Raw genomic sequence first — 15235 nt, 5'->3', positions numbered from 1 at the left:
TGTATGTAAGATCTGTGTGTCTGTGTAAGGCTGTATTTGAAAATAAAAACATACCACAGAACAAGGGCAGGCTCTGTAGGGTTGGTCACAGCTGGTAGTCACAGGCCCTGGGAGGCCAGGCGGAAGGCAGGTCCAGCGAGGGCCTGTTGGAAGGCCCTGCTAGGGAGTCTGTGCTCCCCGCAGCAGAGAGGCGCTTGTGCGACTTGGACAAGGAGCCATGGCCGGTCAGCGAGGTGCTTAGACAGTCGGGGTTTCCTCTGTGTCTTTAGTCCAGAGCAGAGACGGCCTTCCCGGAGGGCCGGATTGGGAAGTGCAGGTGCACACCGGTGTTGGGGGTGGTTCCCGTGTCAGCGGCCGTGGGGATGGTGAGTGGATTTGAGAAAACCTTCTAGGGCATAATGCACGACTTGTCATGCGCTGGACTGTCAAAGACAGGGGCAAAGCGGGGCAGAGAGAACTTGGGGTTTGTTTAGAGCAGGGCTTTAATTCCACGAGCGGGTTAGTCGTAAGACCCGCTGCGTCCACTTCCCAGAAGAAGCCTGGGGCCGATAAATGGTCTTTGGTTTTGTGGCTCATCGGACGTATCCTTGTTTGCTTCCGACGACTTAACGATGTTCCGGCAATGAGACGCGGTTACTTATCGTGTGTCCGTCCTCACAGGGGTCAAGGCGTTCAGCTGCAGCGTGTGCAACGCGTCGTTCACCACCAACGGCAGCCTCACCCGGCACATGGCCACGCACGTGAGCATGAAGCCCTACAAGTGCCCGTTCTGCGAGCAGGGCTTCCGCGCCGCGGCACACTGGAAGAAACACATGAAGAGGCACCAGGCCGTCCCGTCTGCGGTGGCGGCCGCTGGGGAGGCGGACGGACCAGGTACGGCCCGCCCTGGTTTGACACTCCGACACGTTGTGTGGCAGGTTGTGGTGAAAACTAGCTGCTTTCCCACCTGTGACCGCAGGCCGTGCTCTCGGGAAACGGTGCAGCGGGGACAGAGCAGGGACCTGTCTCGCCGGTCGCCACCCCGGCCGGCCGCTGCAGCCGTGCAGACGCACCTGGAGGCCGACACGATAACTTGTTGACGGCAGGGACTCGGGCTGCCTGGCTGCCCGTGCTGGTGGAGGTCCCCTCAGGTTTCCCTCCGCTGGCGTCTGTCGTGGGCGTGGGCTCCAGGGGCTCTGGGGAAGCCCATCGTGCTCCGTTACGTCATTCCCACTGGGTGGGCCTTCTGTCTGGCCTGTCCCGGAGCCGGTGAGGGCCAGCTGTTAGGGAAGGCTGCGCCCCTGCACCGGCCGGGGGGTGCGTGGCAGTATCTCGGCCGGCTCGGTCAGACGCTCTGGGAGCACCCCCTCCCCCTGGTAAGGGCAGTCCTCCCTTAGAGGCGACCTCCCTCTAGCACATCCCACGGGTGAGACGCCAGGATTAGGAACGTGCCGTTTTCTGTGTGGACCATGCAGCATTTGAGTCCCCCACTGGTGGCCCGTCCCGCCGGGGGTCTGTCCCTAGCATGAGGCCTGACTGTGTGCACACAGTTGGTGTGTGATGTGTGTGGACTGAGTGGGATGAGGCAAGGGTGTGAGCGTCGGGCTGGCGCACTCGCAGCTGTCGGAAGGCTGGCGGCTTGCTAGCTTCTGTCCCGGGCTGTTCACCCCCATGTGCTCTGTGCCCGCCCCGGCCTCAAGGTCACGGCTGTCTCCTGGGATGCTTGGCGACGTGATAGCCCTGTAGCTTGTTCTTACATTGTGGGGAAAATGTCTTTAAAATGTGCCTGACCTGCCCACAGATGGGGACAGCTCGGGCTTCCCTGCAGAGCGGCGGCCCTCGTGGACTCCCCGTAGGTGTTTCTGGCTTCTTGGGCTGTGTCAGGACAGAGCGCCTCCTCTTCAGCCTCGTCCTTCCTCGTGAAGCCTTTATTTCCCCTTTGTCCCGTGGTGAGTGAAGTGCCGGGAGGAAACGGCAGCTGCCCTCAGTGATCAGAGCGTGGGTCGCAGCTGCCGTCCCGGAGCCCCGTGGTGCTGAGCGCCGACACGAGATGCCGTGGCCTCCCGCGCGAGGGCCGCGTCTTTCCCGTCGGCTGAGGGCCCCTCACGTCGTCGCAGCTCTGCCCGTGGGTCGGCTGGGGGCTCCCGTGGTGGCCTTGCCCTGGGCTGTGCAGGTGGGAGCCCCCGTAGTCTGTCGCAGTGTTTTCCCCTCTGGGGTCACCGAGGAAGAGCTGCCGCGGCCCTAGCATCACGTCGCAAGGTTGAAGTCTGTCTCGTGTGTGAGGGCGGTGAGCCCATGTGGCCTGACGCCGTGGGCTTCTGTCCCTGCGTATTGTCCTCCGTTTTACTGCCCTTTGCCCTCTCATGGCCCCTCCGCATGGATTGGGTTCTCGGACTTTCTCCCCACATTTCATTATCTGTGTCGGTGGGGCCATGTGCCCCACGGCCCCAAATCTTCCCAGATGTTATTCTCTCCTCCGCAGTCCACCTTCCCTCTCCCCACTGGCCCCTCTCCTTTTTTTTTTTTTTTTTAAAGAAATTATTTATTTATTTGACAGACAGAGATCACAAGTAGGCAGAGAGGCAGGCAGAGAGAGAGAGGAGGAAGCAGGCTCCTTGAAGAACAGAGAGCCTGATATGGGGCTCGATCCCAGGACCCTGAGATCATGACCTGAGCTGAAGGCAGAGGCTTAACCCACTGAGCCACCCAGGTGCCCCTTTCCTTCTTTCCCTCCCTCTTGTCGTTCTCCCTTTATCCTAACAGAAACATCCCAGTAGCTCTCGTCCCTAGTGTGCTGCTGCCCACTGTCCATTGGCCCCTTAGTGCTTCTGTTGAGGTTTTCTCTTCTGTTTTCTTGCCGTCTGTGCCGCTCTGCCGTCCCGCTCCCAGCCGGCTTCTTTTCCTTCTGTTGGATTTAATAGCACCTTCTCCTTGTTCCTAATCGGTGTAAATGCATCCTTACGTCCCACTGAGAGCATATCTAAATGTCTGTATTTTAAGGGTTTTCTTGATAATTAGGCTTTTTTGTAAATTTTCCGCTTCCGTCTTCTGTCTCAGGCTTTTGGTTTCCTTTATGTGATAATTCAGTTTTTGCCCATAGTGTCTGTGTTTATGGATGCTGGGGACCGGTGATTTTGGGGCTCTCTGCCGGGCCGCTCCTCAGTCTGGTGCTGTCGTGACAAGGTGACCAAGGTGTACGGCTCCCTTCTGGGGACCCAACTTGGTTTCCCCGTGGACTAGTGGTGGACACTCTTCCATCCCGAGTAGAGTGTCACTGAGTAACCCACTTTAAACCCTACAGACTTGTTTGGTTGCATTTTACTTGTTTTGTGAAAACTTCATTTTTCATTAGGATCGGATCCTTTTCCTGTATTTTGTATAGATGTGTGTCTGGAGGAGGAGGAGGAGAACTCTGACAGAAGTGCCTCTCGCAAGGCTCGTCCCGAGGTCATCACGTTCACGGAGGAGGAGACGGCGCAGTTGGCCAAGATCCGGCCGCAGGAAAGCGCCACCGTCTCCGAGCAGGTCCTGGTGCAGTCCGCGGCCGAGAAGGACCGCATCAGCGAGATGAAGGACCGGCAGGCCGAGCTGGAGGCCGAGCCCAAGTTCGCCAACTGCTGCTCCTACTGCCCCAAGAGCTTCAAGAAGCCCAGCGACCTGGTGAGGTGAGGCGGCCGCGCCGTTCTCGGCATCCGCAGATGGCATCCATGGGCGCCTCCGTCACCTCCGCGAGGCTGGGGAGGTCCGTGTCTGAAGCGGGTGCCTCCCGGGAGGCCGGCATTGATCGGGAGCTTCTGTTCAGGCTCCTTGGGCGTGTGGGTGGGAACACGGTGCTCTGTGCATGGCTCGTGGGCACGTCTGAATGGTCCTGGTGTCAGCAGCGTCCCTTTCTCTGTGGGTTTGGTTACTTCCCCGAGGTCACCACAGTCCCGGCGGGGGCCATCCTCCTCCTGACCTTTGTCACAGGGTCGTGGTAGCCTAGCCCACGTCGGTGCGGGAAGGTGAGGGGGCAGCCCGTTGCGTACGCTGACAGGGAGAGTGTGCATTCGCGGGGCGTTTTTCACGCTGTGCTGTTACGCTCATTCTACTTAATCAGCAGCATCGTAGTCGAACTCTTAACTGTGCCTACTTTAGAAATTCAGCCTTTTAGTACACGTGCGTGCAGGTCAAACAGCATACGTGGGGTTTGGTATGTCCACACTCAGGCATCCCCTGGGGGTCTCAGATCTTGTGGATGGGGTGGGCTACTGTAGGTAAAAGAGAAAGAAAATGAATTCTTTATTGAGGACAACGCGGTGCTAAGCTGTGTGGGCTTGCAGACCCCATCAGGGACCCGCTGCCCCCGAGTGCTGGTCCATGTGGGGAGTGAGGACACAGACTCATTCCGGGTGAACAGTGACGGTGTCATGAGGCAGCCTGTGATTAGGGCCAGTCAGCCCGATAGCAGCAACTAGCATGAGGTCAAGTCCAGCAGGACGGTGAGGAGCTGGAGCCCAGGACACTGAGCTGTGGGGAGGCACAGCCTAGGGTGAAGAGGTGGGACGTAGCGTGTCGTCCTGCAGCACCACACGGGGCTCTGAGTGTTTGCTCTAGGAGGGAGCTGATGGGTGAAGGTGTAGGGCAGTCCAGCGCAAGGAGGGGCACTTGGGACTTTGAGGTGGGTGATGGAGCAGGCTGCTCTCAGGACCCTCCACGCGGGGGTGGGGGGCGGGGGGAAACAGAGGCTGGTGGCAGAGTGGCTCGTGGGTTGGCAGTGTGTGTCCAGTGAGCATAGAAGGTGACGGCTAGCCTGCCCTCTGCTTCCCACGTGGGGTGGGAGGTATGCCAGTGAGGGTGATGGAGAGGTGGGTGAGGGGGGATTAGGGTGAGCCCACAGGGAGCTCGCAGTGTCCCTTCTGGGCTCCCCCAGACGTGAGGAGTGCCATCGAGGCTGGGGAGTTAGACAGCAAAGCGTACAGCGAGGAGAGCTCCAGGCGCCGTTGTGAAGGAGTTGGAGTGCTTTGTAGGTAGGCGTGCAGCCTGGTAGGAGGGACGCCAGGAGGGGAGCACGCAGGGCAGCTGGTGGGAATAGCCGGTTCCCAAGAGGGACTGGTAGGAATCCCAGATGAGAATGTCCTGAGGGCCAGGGCTGCCTGTGTGGAGATGATGGGGACAAAGCTGTGGGGATCCACGCACCATGTTGGACCCCTGCCAGGAGAGGGGCCTGTGGGCAGTGCCCAGGGTAGCCCGCTGGGATGCAGGGTCAATGTGAGAAACCGCTCTGTCGTCACACACACGAATGTGTCTGCGTCACGACACGGAGTGCAGGACGGCCTCACGGCTGACTGAGCCTCATTCTGTCCCGCATCTGAACGCTGTGGGGAGCCCAGCCTGTCCCGTTAGCTGCCGGGCAGAGAGCATAGCGGAGCAAAACAGAACAGAAGCAGAGCACGGGAGACCGTCAGTTGGGAAACAGCCCTTCCTGCTCCCCACACACAGCCCCGCAGCAGTTTCTTAGATGTGGTTTGGGAAATGTCCACATGTTACGTCAACATTAAGTTCTGTGATTTTATTTTTTGACTAATTTTTACCTATCACTGGGTCTTAGACGTCTTTGTCAGTACCTGTACTCCCATTACTTTCCTGTTAATGGTGATGTAGTGTTATGTTTTTGGGGAATACCAAAATTTATCCCATAACACCCTAGTATGAGCATTTAGCTCTCCCATGTTCGATTACTACATGAGCATTGTGCAAGTATTGCGCGAGCACCGCATGAATACTGCACGAGTACTGAGTGAGCACTATACAAGTACCACACGAGTACTGTGCAAGACTACACTAGTACCGCATGAGTACCGCAGAGCACTGTATGAGCACTGCGTGAGCATCACGTGAGCACCGCAGAGTACTATACACGCACCGTGTGAGCACTGCAGAGTACTATACGAGCACCACACGAGTATCATGGAGCACTACACGAGTACTGCAGAGTCCTGTACAAGTACTGCACAAGCACTATACCAGTACAGCAGTGTACTATACAAGTATTGCATGAATACTGTGTGAGCGCTACAGAGTACTATATGAGCATGGCCCAAGTACCACAGAGCATGTACGAGTACTGCAGAATCCTATCCAAGCACTGCACGAGCGCTATATGAGTACAGCAGAGTACTATTTAAGTACTGTGTGAACACTGTGTGAGCACTGCAGGGTACTATACGAGCACCGCACGAGTACCACAGAACACTTTCCTAGTACTGCACAGTCCTATACGAGCACCACATGAGCACTCTATGAGTACAGCAGAGTACTATATGAGTATTGCACGAACACTGCCTGTTCACCGTAGCATACTATACGAGCACGGCAGGCTACTATATGAGCACCACCCGAGTACCACAGAGCACTATACAGGTGTATCAGAGTCCTGTATGAGCACTGCACGAGCACTATATGAATACAGCAGAGTACTGTCCCAAGTACTGCATCAACACTCCGTGAGCACCGCAGGGTACTATATGAGCACTGCACGAGTACCACAGAGCACTATACGAGTGCTACAGAGTACTATACGAGCACCACATGAGCTCTATGTGAGTGCTGCAGAGTTCTGTACAAGTACTGCATGAGCATTATACGAGTCCAGCAGAGTACTCTACAAGTACTGCATGAGCATCACGTGAGCACTGCAGGGCTCTATATGAGCACCGCCTGAGTACCACAGAGCACTATTTGAGTACTTCAGAGTACTATATAGTACTGCATGAGCACTGCACGAGCACCAGAGGGTACTATACAAGCACTGCCCAAGCACCGCATGAGCAGTGTATGAGTACTGCAGTGTCCTATGTTAGTACCGCGTGAGCACCACAGGGTACTATATGAGTACTGCATGAGCACCGCCTGAGTACCACAGAGCACTATATGAGTACTGCAGAGTACTATATAGTACTGCATGAGCACTGCATGAGCACCAGAGGGTACTATACAAGCACTGCCCGAGCACCGCACAAGCAGTGTACGAGTACTGCAGTGTCCTATGTTAGTACTGCGTGAGCACCACAGGGTACTGTATGAGTACTGCTTGAGTACCACGTGAGCACCACAGAGCTCTATGCGAGCACCGCACCAGCACCGCGCCGAGTGTGCGTCCCTGTGTACTTGTGTGCGTGGGGGGCCGGTGCTGACAGATGCTGCCAGCCGGCGTCTGGACGGGTCGTGCCTCTTACGCAGATCGGTCTCTGGATGTTCCCCGACCAGGCCCTCAGTGCACAGATGGGGGAAATGGTACCATTTTAATTTGCTCTTTCAAAGGCTGAGTGTGGGCCAAACCCTTCCGTGGGGTTTCCTGCTGCGTGTTTCTTCTGTGCGCTGCGCTGCCCGTTCTTCCACTGTCTCTTCCACTTTCTCACCTTCTTACCAACTCAGAAGCACTGTTTGGTTTTTAAAAAAGCCCTGTTGTCATCGGTCTTGCAGATTTCTTTTTGGTTTTGTTTTCTTCTGGACTCGTTTCTGGTGTTTTTCTGTAGAGTGAAGATTAAAGGTTTTATTTGGACAAATTCATTCAGCCTGTACTAACACATAATTTTCATTATATGGTAGTTATGAGGTTGTTTGTAACTGGATGTAAAATTAAAATGAAAAATGCTTCATGTAAATGCTTTCTAACGGCAAGTGCTTTCTGGCTAGGCATGTTCGGATCCACACCGGAGAGAAGCCATACAAGTGTGACGAGTGCGGGAAGAGCTTCACTGTTAAGTCGACTCTGGACTGCCACGTGAAGACCCACACAGGTAAGGACAGCGCCTGGGTCACACGCAGGGGCCTTACGGTGGCGTTTTCGATTTGTTCCTAGGTATCTTGCCCACAGAAGTACTTTTGGGATCATAGAAAACTTAAAAATCCTGAACCACGAAGAAAAAGAGTACGATTACATTGATTCCCGACTTGGGGAGTATGACCCGGGTGACACAGAGGAGAAGGCGCTTGGTCTCAGATCCCAGCTTGTACGCTGTCTTGTACTTTAGTCAGACTCAAACCCCTTGTTAAGAAAATTGCTTCTTAGTCTTATTTAGGCCAAAGAGATTTGGCTTGTTGAGGTTTTACAAGATCTGGGGATTTAGCAAATGCAAATTGCATTATAGTTCACAGGTAATTTTTTTTAATGTGGCAGAAATGTCATAAAGGAAAAACATTAATGTCCAGTTTTCAGTGGCTGTTTTTTCCCTTCATCTCATTTGAGGAACTAAAGGTGAATTAATTGTCCTATGAAAGCCTGTCAAGGCTTTGCTGCTTGTGCACAGGGTATGCCTGTGGTTGGGGGGCAGCCTCCACACCTTGGGGGTTGGAGCTCTGTGTCCCCTCCTGAGCCACTCCCTGAGCCTCAAGTTATCACCTCGGAAGTGGCACGTGGTGAACTCTCAGGACATGGTAGAGGATTATGGCTCTCAAACTAATTTACATTCTTAATTTTTGGTTACCCATAGAATTGACTAAAAATGTACATAAGAAATTCCACACATTTACGTAAAGCCCTGTGATTCTTTTCTGATAGGTCACTATTTGGAATTAAGTAGATACATGAACTTGGCGTGTCCCTTCTGCAGAGAGTGTTTCTGTCACTTAGTTGGGCGCTGTGTGTCTGTCTCTCTTGAGTGATGCTGAGTTGCTGAGGACCAGTAGGGGCCTCTCGGCGTCCCAGGTCTAGTGGGGGGACTGTCGCTCTCACGGCCTGTGCCAGCAGCGTTCGGGATGACTCACACACACGGGATTCAGGGTTGGCTCCCACGCATAAGCCACAGGAAGAAAAGTCTCTGTGAGGAACGCCTTTCAGGCTTTCCCCTCCACGCTGGGCTCCTCGGGTGACCTTTGGGGCCTGTGAGCAGGATTAGGACAGCAGGCCCCCCTCCGGGGTGATTCCCGGTGTGCCCGCCCTGGTCAGTGAAAATTAGTATTGGTTTCCGGGAGCCATACAGGGAAGCAGAGAACCAGGATGCTTTCGTCCTCTGGGAGCCTCTCCGGGGCAGAGTAGGTGGGGGACAGGGCACTCAGGTCCACGTCCATGGCCTTCGTCACACCCCGGACGCAGGAAGAGCATGGGAGTCTCGGGGGCTGAGCATGTGAGCCAGCCCGTGGCTCCAGGCCGCTGTCCGCCCGTGTGGGTGTGAGAGGTGCTGAGACACGGCCGTGCCCGTTGTGCACCGAGGGGTGGGTGACAGCGTGGTGGGGCTGGCTGCCACTGAGGCTGTGGGTGGGCGGCGGCGTCCCCATGCTGCGGGTGTCCAAGCACTGTGACAGCGTGGAGCTCGCAGTGTGGGCTGCGGGCTCACTTCGGCGTCTCTGCGGAGCTCTCTGTCCCTTGCAGGGTGTCCTGTGGGAGCACGGGACTCGCCCTCAAGTCCGCGGGCCCCTGGGGTCGGCACTTCGGGTGCCCGTGGGTGTGGCGTCGCCAGCCCCCTGACCCCTGGCCGGCCTTCCCGCAGGTCAGAAGCTCTTCAGCTGCCACGTGTGCAGCAACGCCTTCTCGACGAAGGGGAGCCTGAAGGTGCACATGCGTCTGCACACGGGGGCCAAGCCGTTCAAGTGTCCGCACTGCGAGCTGCGCTTCCGTACGTCGGGCCGGAGGAAGACGCACATGCAGTTCCATTACAAGCCTGACCCGAAGAAAGCCCGCAAGCCGGCAGCCCGGAGCTCGTCCGAAGGCCTGCAGCCCGTGAACCTGCTCGGTCCCACGTCCGCTGACCCGAACGTGTTCATCATGAACAACTCGGTTCTCACAGGGCAGTTCGAGCAGAGTGTGCTGCAGCAGGGGCTGGTGGGCCAGGCTGTTCTGCCCGCCTCCGTGTCGGGTGAGCCTGCGGCGGGCGGGGGGCCCGGGGTGAGGGGACCCCGCTGGGGGCAGGGCGGCGTGTCTCCTCCTCGAAAGCTCGCGGTACGGGGCAGCTGGGAAGACCACAGTGTCGTTCTTCAGACGAGTCACCTTCCATTTCCTCCTCTTCCTTTCACGACGTCGGCTTGGGAGCGCCTTCGTGATCGTCCTAGCTTTTTCTCTAGAGCAGCACACGTGACACGGGACGCTTCTCTTACTGATCTTGGGTCACCTAGTGCTCGAAAAGTGTGACATTGTAGCCATTTAAGGGTTTCGTGGATTTACATAGACTGTTTCTAGCTGTCAGACATGCCCTGGGCTTGCTTTCCCCGTAGGTGACCTGGGGAGTGACTAAAGCCTGAAAAAACATGATTGTTAGTTGCTGTTATAAATCCTGGGCTAATCAATCAGTGTAATGTCTTTGAGCCTTGTTTCTGGGTGTTTAAGGTGGGTAACACTATTATCAGTTCAGAGGGTTTGTTCTGTGTTGAATTAGCTGAGGTGCGTGTGGTGTGGAGGAAATAGCGGTACTCGTAGACCGGGTCATGTAACGGGTAGGTAGGACTTAGCTGTATAAAAAGCCCCAAATGCAGGTGAGCTGCTTTCCTGTCAGGAGCTCATCCTCATCGTGTCCCTGCAGCCGGCGGCGACTGGACGGTGTCCCTGACGGACGGGAGCCTGACCACCCTGGAGGGCGTGCAGTTACAGCTGGCCGCCAACTTGGTCGGCCCCAATGTGCAGATCTCGGGCATCGATGCCTCCAGCATTAATAACATCACGCTCCAGGTAGGGCGCACGCCGTGTGCCTGGGGCTTCAAGGGGTCAGAGCCCCACGTGAGCGTGAACGTACCGTGACGAGGATCCTGGTTGCTTTGCAGATCGACCCAAGTATTTTGCAGCAAACGTTACAGCAGGGCAGCTTGCTCACCCAGCAGCTGCCTGGGGAGCCCGGCCTGGCCTCCCAGAACGGCTCTCTTCAGACCCAGGACAGCACGGTCCCCGCTAGTGTCGTCATCCAGCCCATCCCCGGCCTATCCTTACAGCCCACTGTGACGTCGGCCAGTCTGACCATCGGCCCGCTGTCGGAGCAGGACCCCGTGATGACCACCAGCAGCGGTGGTAAGTGAGCACCAGGGCAGTTGGGACACCGCGGCCCCTCCCGTCTCTGGAAGGCTCGGCACACATCCGACGTCCCAAGCTTACGTAAGCTTCCCCGGCAACAGGCGGTGTGTGTGCCCCTGCGTGCGTAGCTCACTGCCCGCACCTGCTCCCGTGGTCCTGCCGGCTTCCGGTTTCCCCGTAAGCTTCTTACCTCTCTCTGCACGAGGGAATCAGAGATGACCGATGTTTTCTTTTGAATCTTCTTTTGAAATAACAGTTTCACTAATTATTTTTAATATAAAGAAGGAGAAAATTACTGTATTTTAAAGTCCAGCCTTATTTTGTTTTGTAATGATGACCAGGGACTCAAGACCTCTCTCAGGTGATGACATCGCAAGGCCTGGTGTCCAGCTCCAGCGGCCCCCATGAGATCACCCTGACCATTAACAACTCCAGTCTGAGCCAGGTCTTGGCACAGGCTGCTGGGCCCACTGCTGCATCGTCCTCGGGGTCTCCCCAGGAGATCACTCTGACCATCTCTGGTTAGTCCCTTCACATTTTAAACCTCCTCTCCCCTGCGATTTGAGCGTACCTTGTTCGTGTGTGTGTGTGTGTGTGTGTGTGTGTGTGTGTGTGCGTGTGCACGTACACACATGTACGTATATGTATAGATTTCTTGTTTGGAAAATTGAATTTGGCATAAGGCCAGTGCTCGGTAAGTTTTTGTAATCAATGTGGGAAAGACATTCAGGTTTAGTGAAAGAGTGTCACGGTTCAAACCCAACACCAGAAACTAACAACGAGAGCTCCCCACGTCCTTCCAGCTCGAGTCTGTCGTCCCGTTGCACTGATGCGGTCCACGGACAGCAGATGGCGCAGCTTCTTGGGACTGGCATGACGTGTGTGCGGGCACATTCCAGGTGCTTACCCTCCTCGGAATTCTGCAAGATCGTGTGGGACAGTGCTAAGTGTGCTGCGGCACTGAGAAGTGTGTAAATAGGTAGGAAATACCGTCCGGGAGTACTGAACTCGGCAAACCAGTCCTGTGTCAGCTACCAAGCGGAGGTGTCCTGGTGCCAGGGTGGCCGCGGTCGCAACCGCATTGTGCTCGACGTAATGAACTCCCTCTGCACGTTCTCGTCTTGCTCAGCCCCCAGCGAGTGTTGTCTGTGTGCTTCGGCCGTGTGACCCTTAGCTGTTTGGTGGCGCTAGCAACGATCTGTGTGACCTTCTATGTGCCCGGCACTATTCTGGTGTTGCACAAATATTAAGGCACTTAATACTGATTTCTTTAAGCCTTCTAGCAATCTTTTATGAGGTTGTCACTAGAGATGAGGACAGCATTTTGCTAAGAGGCAGAGCACTGTCCCTGGAGAAGAGGGGGTGATGGCGGACGTGGGAGCATTTTACCTTAAAACACAGGGAGTGATGGTGGGTGGAACGCTGGACCGACCTGGCCAGGGGAGCAGGCCAGGCCAACAGACTCAGACTCAATCTCTTCAGGGAGATTTCTGCGAAACGTATGACTGCAATAGAAAGTGAAGTTACTCAGAAAGAAACCAAATGCTTTCTTTTTTACGGAGCGTCTTTATTTCTTTTACTGTATATGACAAACGCGAACCTGTTCTTGGGTGGAGTTTGGTTTTGTGGCACGGAGGGATTTTGGACGCCGTCAGGCAGCAGACATTAACTTCCGGTTTTGTGTAGTTCGGTCACCTTCCTGCTTTCATTGTATATATCTGAATTTTTATAGTTTTTTTTTTTTTTCTTTTTTTTAAGGAAGCTATTTTGAGCAAACTGCTGTTTCCTGTGTGCTCTCGGTGTGTGGGCACCAGGCTCGTCCCGTGCAGAAGGCCCGGAGCGCAGACTTCTTGCCGACAGCTCAGTGTGTGCTGTGGCTTCTGGACTGTGTGGCTCTTTCTCCCGCGCTTTCCTGTTACTGAGCGTGTAGTTCTTTTATTGCTTATTAGTATTTCCAAAACAGTAAGGAGATGAATTTAACTAATTTAAAAAAAAAGAAAAGTTGCTGTAAAGCCTTATCCTGGGGGATATCTTTAAATCAGTTGATGACCTGAGCTTTGCCCAGACCTTGGGCTTGAGACTTCTTGTCCTCCGTCCTCGTTATTGAGCTCGTGAGAGCAGGCGAGTCACATGTCAGCGCCTCCGCGGGGAAACGTTGAGCGTGTGGTCACCTGTCGAGAGTGTCTAGGTAGGATTTTTAGTGACTTTGTAAGAGGTTCTCTTCTCCGCTGGCGTGCGCAATCACGCGGGCTTGTCCGTGCCACGAAGGGGTTATCACTTCAGCTGAGCTCTGTGGCTTTGAGCAGTTCACAGGTCATACGAGAAAGAAGTTGAACCTCGGGTAAATGGCACGACTAGGGCTCAGGCTCCTCTGTCCGTACCAAAGCCCTCTTCTCTGGTGTCTCAGGCAGTTTTCCGCAGAGAATCAGAAAAGCGATACCCACGTGCTCTGACCCTGCGGCCAGGCCTCCGGGAGACGCTCCGCTGCCGGTCAGTCGTGTGTCCTCCGGCTCGCCCAGGCCCAGCACGCCCGGCTTCTCTTTGCTTCTGTTTCTGCACGGCGGGTTGAGGACGCCACGGATGGCACAGCCGAGTGCGACACCCCTCGTCCTCTGGTGTGTTTCCCTCCAGTCTTGCAGAGTAGTCTCGCTTATGCCTAACTTGACGGCAGATTTTTTTTTAAAGTAACTTGTTTGTGTCCATCTTCCCAGAGCACCGCGTGTGGGTTTCACAGACACGTCAGCGGGCCTTCCGGCTCTCCTGGGCGTGCGCCGTAGGCTGGTTCCAGCATGTGAGCACTCGGGCTGCGGGAGCCCCGAGAGCTGTGGTGCAGGGAACCCTCACCCAGGAGCCGCTGCATTGCCACCTCCCCTAGCCCCTGCGGTGGGAGGTTAGGGGGCTTCTGGTATCATTTCGTGACATCCCTTTGATCCACGTCATCACACGTTTGCCACACCGGCTCTGTCTCCCATGTGTGGAAGTATTTTCAGCTCAGTGTAAGTTCTGGTCATCAAAGTAAGTAATTTGAAGTTCCCGAGTCCCACGTTAACGTAGAAGTCTCAGGGGGCACCTCGGAGTGGTTACAGCTTAGGGGGCGGGCACAGTCCCTGTCGTTTCAGGGAACGTTTCACGGTCTTCTCGGTCTCCTCTGTAAATACTACCGTGAATGCAACAGCTCGCGTTCTGCCAGGATGTTCCTGTATGTTTCATCCGCTTGCCAGGACATGGGCTAACGAATTCCTCTGCGATATCTCAGTATTGATTCCGTCCAGGTCGGGTCTTACTCGGCACAGTGCTGGCGGAAGCAGTGAAGGAGGAGCACAGGGCTGTGCGCTCGGTGGCCGGCGGCCCGTCTGCAGGGGCCTCCCCAGCCCGAGGCAGCGGCCAGCCACGCGCACAGGGCGCCACACCGAGCTGCTCAGGTGGGCAGCCGGGCGGCAGCACTGGGGACGGGCCCCGGCCGCTCTAACGACTGCTGTGTCGCCGCGTTCTGCTGCTGGGGACGCACGCTCGTCTCTCTGTCTGGGATACGGATTTCTCTAGAGCTGTCCACTAGCGAGTCCTGCTGATGAGGGGACCAGGCACCGTGTGGTGACGCGCGAGGGCGTTTGGGGGCCCCCGTGTCCATGCTGCCTCCCGCCACCTGCGTGGGGACCTGCCGAGCTCGTGGCCCTGTGCCCCACGGCGAGAATCTCCTGGCGCCAGCCCCCAGGACGAGTTCAAAAGGCATCTTTCTAAGGTTTTGAAGTTAGATTTTGACAAATAAAAGCAAAAGAGCTCCGGAATAGTAAGTTACAGGTTCACAGGGACTCATCAGTGGTTACGATGACGGGCCTGTCTCTTTGTCTTTATCTTGTAGAGATTTTATTCATTTCTTAGCCCTCTTATCTTCCAGCTCTGTCATTTTTTGAGAAAAATTTCATTTTTAGATATAGTTGTAGCTACAGGAAAGCCTTTTTATCCCATGCTTATTTGAAATGCTTTCGTAAGCCGTAATTCGCTTCTTCAGCAAAAGACTCTAAGTGTGTTATGTGGTAAGAATTGTACTCAATCTGCGGGTGTGATGCTGAGCAGGACAGACACGGTCCCTTTGCATTTTGGACCCTAGAACTGACGGAGCAGAGACCTTACTGAATGTGTAAAGCGTGGTGAAATGTGGCCGTAACGACAGATAGAGGACAGCAGGTCGTAGGTCACAGGGCACCGACCTGGTGGGGACGGCTTCTGTGAGAGTGGGAGCGTCTGTCCCGAGTGGCGGTGCCGTGCCGACCAGAGGCCCGT

The 15235-nt window shown here is 55.3% G+C and overlaps 1 protein-coding gene across 4 annotated transcripts in view; it reads left to right on the top strand.

Moving 5' to 3' along the window:
- LOC111154310 (zinc finger protein 236) overlaps nt 1–15235 on the top strand; it is a 103895-nt gene that overhangs the window by 68188 nt on the left and 20472 nt on the right. For all 4 annotated transcript variants that reach the window (XM_022513825.1, XM_022513824.1, XM_022513823.1 and 1 more), the window contains 7 exons: nt 661–873; nt 3362–3644; nt 7654–7757; nt 9447–9812; nt 10473–10618; nt 10711–10951; nt 11296–11475. In XM_022513825.1, coding sequence (XP_022369533.1) covers nt 661–873; nt 3362–3644; nt 7654–7757; nt 9447–9812; nt 10473–10618; nt 10711–10951; nt 11296–11475 — 1533 coding nt within the window. The remainder of the gene's footprint in view (nt 1–660; nt 874–3361; nt 3645–7653; nt 7758–9446; nt 9813–10472; nt 10619–10710; nt 10952–11295; nt 11476–15235) is intronic.

The sequence above is a fragment of the Enhydra lutris genome, unplaced genomic scaffold (genome assembly GCF_002288905.1).
Source record: "Enhydra lutris kenyoni isolate GAN:26980312 unplaced genomic scaffold, ASM228890v2 scaffoldscaffold36, whole genome shotgun sequence".
NCBI classification, from domain to species: domain Eukaryota; kingdom Metazoa; phylum Chordata; class Mammalia; order Carnivora; family Mustelidae; genus Enhydra; species Enhydra lutris.
The sequence above is the reverse complement of the archived record's forward strand: the minus strand, read 5'-3'. Positions and strand labels throughout refer to the sequence as shown.